We start from the raw sequence: 6,625 nt of genomic DNA on the forward strand, positions 1-6,625 counted from the left end.
TTAATCTGTTTGTCTTGATAATTTCTTTGTACTAGCTAGTCAGTGACGTTTAGTTTATTGAACGATTGCATTGAACTAATTTTATCAGGTGTAATTTTCCTGATATCTTTTCAGATTAGTTCGGTCATTGGTCAACTGCAGACTTACAGACGTTTCCGAAATTCGTTAAGCTTCGTATTTAAGGTCTGTTCACGAAATTTGTCCATTTTTTCGTGTCAATTATGAGTCAAACTGGAGCAAAGATTTTGATCAGGCCGGAGTGTTAAATGATGCGGAAGATCGAGTAGGTTTCAAACCTCAATTTTTCTTAGTAAGAGAAACCGCATTTGAATTTTTTTGATTTTTGGAGAAAATTATTCAACCTACACCCCCCCCCCCCCACACACACACACACACCCACCCGCACACACACACACACACACACACACACACACACACACACACACACACACACACACACACACACACACACACGCCACTATGTTTTTATAACCCCCCACCCATCCCCGTTGCAAATAATGTGTTTATTTCATAGATGACGTTAATTTGTAAAGAAACACGTGCCCCCGGGGGGAGAGGGTTGCTAAAAACTATTTGCTCGACAAGCTGGGGGGGGGGGGAGTCAAACAGATCCAATTTGTTTTTCATGCGTCTATGTGACTTGTTTTACCATTTTTCGAGCTTTTTGTCGGTTTTGTTCTGAAGGGTCTTCAAAGCCCATTCCTAGTCGTTTCCGGATTGTTTTCTTGTTTGGTCAATGATTACTCTAAATTGCAACTCTTTAAATTGCAACCTTTCTATCTGATTTTGCTATTAATTTCCTTGAGTATTTTCTAGAAAAAGTCAAATTTCTCATTTTTCTATTTTAAAAATAATTTACGCGTACCAAGTTTTCTGATTTTTGCTCGAGAAATTTAAAATTGGGTTTCACTGCATGTCAACAGCCACATTCTTTTTTTCGGTACCTTCATGGATGTAGTTGAGACAAAGTTTTCTTGTTTTGAAATTTCCTTTCGTTGTTTCCTATTCCTCACATATATTTCAAAGATTTTACAGACGAAGTTTGAGTCGGACATTATACTGAGCTGCTTCGCTGGGTTCAATCGCCGGGTTCAATTGCTGGGTTCAATCGCCGGATCTCATGTGCCCCCCTGCAAATTTAAATAGCAAATCATTCTGTAAAAATGTGCCACATGGAGGTTGTACCGCTTTGGGGTTGCAAAAATGAAAAACGTGCATCCAGTACAAATGGAAGAAATCCCTTTGGTTGGTTTGGGAGTCGATAAATTACAAATCTAAAACTGTTTTTCAAAAAGAAGGAAAACTGTCAATTATAAATCACTCCCTACTCCAGGCACTGTGTTATCCTGGAGTGAACTTTCATCCATTTCTTAAAAATAAAGATGAAATTGATTTGTAGATTTGAACTTGAGGATACAAAGTGGAAAATTGAGTGAAATAGGAGATAAAAACCTTCAACTCGATACATTAAATCATATTTTCCCTACATCAAACATATTTTCAACACTAATTAATTACATACACCGTTTATACGTGTATAACCTTTTCACATGATAGTTGATGCTAAATAGCGCTTTCCTGAAAATCAACAAATAAACAAACAAAGCAATCAAACGCTTTCGATTTGTCAATAAAAATTAATTTTTCAAACAATCTATTTATTTGCTCACTAAGATTTTTAGTACGCTGATTCGGTAATACAATAGACGCGTTAAATAGAATAAACATTTTGGAGTAAATAGAAGAATTATATTTTTTTTCTATCCCGCTGCGTAAATGAATTAAGCCTGTCAGCCAATCAGAATGCAGAACAAATTTGATTGGCTAACATCGTTGATTTGCTAACAGATCCGTTGTTCTAAGATTTGCTGCCATTCGAAGAGCTTTTAGCAAGTTTAACCACTACTCAAAAACTCACTAACTACCTTTGATAACGGTCGTTAACATATTTCAAAAAAACTTCTGCAAATAATTGAAAAATTTCAGTCTTTGAATTTATTTTCGCCTTTGTGGTCAATTTCAACTTCAGACAAATAAACTTAAACCAAATTTTATCAAAATTGGATAACTTTTATACTTCGGTCAATTGTTCGAACATTTGTAATTTTTCTTTCGCATCAGTAAATTAGCGAAGAAAGTTTTAATCAATAGTTCATTTACTTTAATATCTTCAAGAATATCGAATTGCAGAATTATTGTTTGCTAACAAAAACTTGTTAAAAATCTGCAAGTTTATCAAAAGCAACTTGCGATTTTAAACTCATTAGCTCAAATCCTGGCAATTTGAGTTTATGCAATTAATCGAAAGTTTAAGCAAATGACTCTTAGCCCAAAAACAACTGCTGGTTTCTCCGTCACTGACATTTTAAACCCTCTGGAAGATTACAGCAAAAGGTCATCCGCGGCCGTAATGGACTCTGCAGCCCTTAACTTTGCCTCCCAAATGGGCTACAGAGCCCAACATACCTCCCCCCACAACCACCAGGGTTCAAACACAGCCGCGTCAGCTATGAACAACGTGAACGCATCCGCAATAACAAGCAATCCCTACATGGCCGCCCAAATGGCCGCGGCTGGAAACTTCGGAGCCCATTCGATGATGGCGGCGGCTGCCGGAACTTCAGCGGCAGCGGCTTATTGCAACCCGAATGCGATTTCGGATATTAGCCAGAGTTTTGCTGGTCACGCGGCGGCTGCGGGTTTGGCTCAGTATGATCATTTCGGAAGACATAGTTCGATGGGCGCGGCTAATGTGTCGGGTTGGGGCTATGCACCTTCAGCGGACCCTAGACTATCATGTAAGTTTCACTCAGTGCTAAATTATAAAAATTTTAAAAAATACTCAATTTTATTCCAAATGGTTTACAAACCCTTATAACGTTGTGTAATAAGGAGAGAATGTTTTTAAAAAGGAAAAAAAAGTTGTGATTAAAATTAGGGATGTAATAGTTTTTCTAATTTAATGATACGTAAATAAAAAATGGTCTTGAAAATTGTCTTTGTTTGAGTGTTCGAATATCAACTGTGAAAAATAACTATTTGCTTAATCTAAAATAAAATTTTAGTTTGGCATCAAAGTTTTATTGCTCTTCGGAAGTTCAATGATTTTCGATTAGTGTTTTTAAATGTTACTTGTGAAAATACACATTTCTCAATTAAAACCAAAACCTGAAAACTTTCTCAACCCACGTCATAAAACCAGTAAATAAATTAGCAACTATAATTTCTTAAGAAAACTAACCTAACAAAACCAACAACTCTTTTAATAACACTCCACAAACGTGAATTACCTTTCCCACAATATTCTTATACGTTGGGCTTATTGTATTCACTTGGTGTAATTGTAGATTTAATTGAATCCAAGTTTGAAAACAGTTGCAATTTGCATCTTTAAAAACCACTTCAGGAGTTTAAAGTGGTGTTGGGAGTTTTTGTTAGCCCTTATTATGATTAAGTTTGGGCTGTATTGTTTTGGTATAATTACAATTATGACCTCTTCAACTTTTGCTCATTTTGGGTGTGAATGTTTATGTAAACAAGACAAACCATAACAAACCTTTTTCTGAACCCCCTCAAATCTTCAAACATCTATTTTTTGGAAATTTGTCCGAAAATCTGCAAAATGTTTGATAATTAAACTGTAAACTGAAAAACTGGAAATACTTATTTTTTTAAATAACAAAAAAATAATATTTTTAAAGTAACATAAACTTATTGGTTAATTAATCTTTAATTTTTTTAAATAAAAAACCACAACCATTTTAAAATGCGGCCATTCGTTTTAACAATTTTTTTTAAATAAGTTTTTGGTGATTTCTATTTCGTAAATAAATATTTTTTAAATATGACGAAATGTCAAAGTCCAGATCTGTTTGGCACTCTAATTGATCACGTGTTTATAATTTGTTTGTTTGTTTTTTTCAGTTTCCCGATTGATGCACTCTAGCAATGGGATGGGAATGGGAATGACAGGATCAATGGCGGGAATGTCTATGACGTCATTCGGGGCACTTGGAGATCCATCCAAGATGCTTTCCTCTCAGAGGAGGAAGAGACGGGTTCTGTTCACACAGGCACAGGTGTATGAGTTGGAGAGGAGGTTCAAACAGCAGAAATATCTCAGTGCCCCCGAAAGAGAAGCATTGGCACAGGGAATTAACCTCACACCCACTCAGGTAGATATTACTGATTAAAAACTACTATGATAAAACTTTTTTAATGCCTTGAAAAAGTGATCTAGATTATTTTTTTCCATTAATGCGCCCAAAAACCTGACACATAAAGCTTGACCATTTTCCCAATAAAAATCGGTAATATTTTTTCTGTAAGAAAAGTATTTAGTTATTGCGCCAAATTTATATTCTGAAACTATAATTTTCCTGTTTACTGAACTGTTTGTAAATCAAAGTAATGCAGCAGTCAAATCACAATTTTGAATATGTGCAAACTTTTTGCAACACCTCTGTTTTTTGTTTTAAATTTCTTTAGCTTTTTGTATTAAATATTATCATTGTTGTAGGTCAAAATCTGGTTTCAAAACCACCGATACAAGTGCAAACGAGCCAGCAAAGAGCGACAGTCGGCAGCAGCTCAACAAGATGGTGACAAATCTGGTAACGACCGACAAGTGAAACTAGAGAGCAAAGACCCCGACACCGACTCCCTAGTCGACCCAAACGACTCTGACGGTGCAGTGGGTTCGCCTCTAAACGAAGACGATTTCGCCCAAGATCCGGTGAAAAGCCAACTCCTGGCTAATTACGCAACTGCCGCCCACGCTCAACAGGCCGGGCAAGTCCAAGCGACTGGGTACCCCGGGCAACAACAAACGCTTCAAGTTAACCCTGGAGCTGCTGCTCTTAACGATATGTCTCGTTGTCCTGTAATTCAACCCACTTTGGGCGCAGCTACAAACCCTGCCGTTTACTCCTCAGATGCAAATAATTTGGCGCTTTTCCAGAATTCTTTGGGAACGAGATGGTAGAAAAGAGTAAACAAAAACAATAATTCTCAACATTTGCAGTTCAAAACTTTGTGAAAACTTTCAAAGCAAAGCGGAAATCATCTGTGTGAACTATTTATACAGCGTGTCAAAACTTAAAACTCTGAATTTACTTAATTTGTTCTAACTCTGACGTCATAAACTTATTCTAGAACATTCCATCACAGTTAAATTTGACCTCAACACAGAAGTTGACCTTCTGAACAGTACTTGATGAAAACTAAAACCCGTGCATTAAATTGTTTAAACGTTGAACCATTGACTCTTATATCATTATTTGTACACTACAAAATGCGCAGATGTAGTTGTTTTTAAATTTGACCAAAAATTGTTTATTTTCATGACTGGTTGTTTTGATTAAATCCACCTTAGATTTCTAGTTATTATATATAATATATTTCTTTTTGTGATTTCATCTCATTTATTTTCTGATTGATCGAGAGAGATCATTTCGAATTAATTGCTTGATTGGCGACGATTAAATGCTCTGTGCAGATTTGTCGTTGTTTTCTGATGAAATGATTTACTTTCGCTACTCCTGTTAAATAACATTGCCCTAATTTAGATATTATTCTTCTAACTTCTTTTCACATCTTCAGTTAAACGAGTGACAGGTTATCAGCTGGTTAAAAAAGCGATGAAAAACTGTAACAAAAAAATTTTGATGAGAAATCAACCATTGTCTGTGCTATTACGTAGCACCATTACACGCAGTCGAACACACGACAACGATTGTAAAAAACACAGGTGTTCAGAAATCATAGATACTAGGCGCAAATTGTTAGAAATTAAAAGTTAACCGATAATGTTGCCCAAAAACAAAACTGGGTATATTCTGTCCTCATTTGTCTTCATAATTGGGCGTTGGGAATAAGTCGTCAGAAATTGCTTTTAAAGCACCTGTCGAAAATAAGTTACTAAGGAAAATAGTTTCAAATTATACCTCATTGTGATATCAGCTGAGTTTTAAGTTTTTTGACTGTTTACTTCAGCATAAACTCTGGTCTCATTTTAAAGCGATTAAACTTTTGTCTATCACGAAGAACAGCGAAGTCGTGAACATAGTCGTAGTTTTTAAAGCAATCTAATGACACTTGGGAATGTCTTCAAGTTATTTAGCTTTGCAACAAAGTTGAAATTGGCAATATTTAGATAGCTACTACTACCATTAAAAATTTCACCCCAAATTATTTTTTTGAACATCCAAATTTTGTTCGTTAAATGCTTACAAAATCGCGTCTCAGACTCATAACATGATTTCGAGCATTTCGTATACATTACTTTTCCTAGTGTTAAAAAAATTGCATGGAATTCAGATATTTCACATGGATTTTGTATTATGTAATTTGCATTCTTTAGCCCGCGTAATTGTTCTTTTTGTAGGTTTATTTTTCTTGAGCACTATTTTTTAGTCTACTTAACGCCTTTTCCAATAATTTTCCCGAAGGCTAACAGAAATAATTGTCCGAATGTAATTAACAATTAATTGGCGTCGCTCGGTCTTCGATTAAGCTGGCTTAATTGGACTGTTGTAATAGTCCTTAGCAACTATTAACGTCCTCCAATTCAAGATCAAAACAAACAAATTTACCCGCCATTTAT

General features: G+C 35.5%; 1 protein-coding gene across 1 annotated transcript; it reads left to right on the forward strand.

The window, feature by feature from the left end:
* Positions 1-1,885: 1,885 nt before the first annotated feature.
* Positions 1,886-5,603, forward strand: LOC142354490 (homeobox protein Nkx-2.4-like). The gene is made up of 3 exons (XM_075406806.1): positions 1,886-2,819; positions 3,946-4,196; positions 4,541-5,603. The coding sequence occupies exons 1-3, from the start codon at positions 2,339-2,341 to the stop codon at positions 5,003-5,005; spliced, it is 1,197 nt and encodes a 398-aa protein (XP_075262921.1). The 5' UTR covers positions 1,886-2,338; the 3' UTR covers positions 5,006-5,603.
* Positions 5,604-6,625: the final 1,022 nt, after the last annotated feature.

This window comes from Convolutriloba macropyga, chromosome 15, assembly GCF_964194025.1.
Source record: "Convolutriloba macropyga chromosome 15, txConMacr16.3, whole genome shotgun sequence".
Lineage (NCBI taxonomy): Eukaryota > Metazoa > Xenacoelomorpha > Acoela > Convolutidae > Convolutriloba > Convolutriloba macropyga.

What these genes read in the sequence shown, in the direction of transcription:
- LOC142354490 (XM_075406806.1), top strand. Translation starts at nt 2,339, where the DNA reads ATGACTCTTAGCCCAAAAACAACTGCTGGTTTCTCCGTCACTGACATT. An exon ending in AGCGGACCCTAGACTATCAT is followed by an intron (nt 2,820 to 3,945) that starts GTAAGTTTCACT and finishes TGTTTTTTTCAG; the next exon opens with TTTCCCGATTGATGCACTCT. An exon ending in TTAACCTCACACCCACTCAG is followed by an intron (nt 4,197 to 4,540) that starts GTAGATATTACT and finishes TCATTGTTGTAG; the next exon opens with GTCAAAATCTGGTTTCAAAA.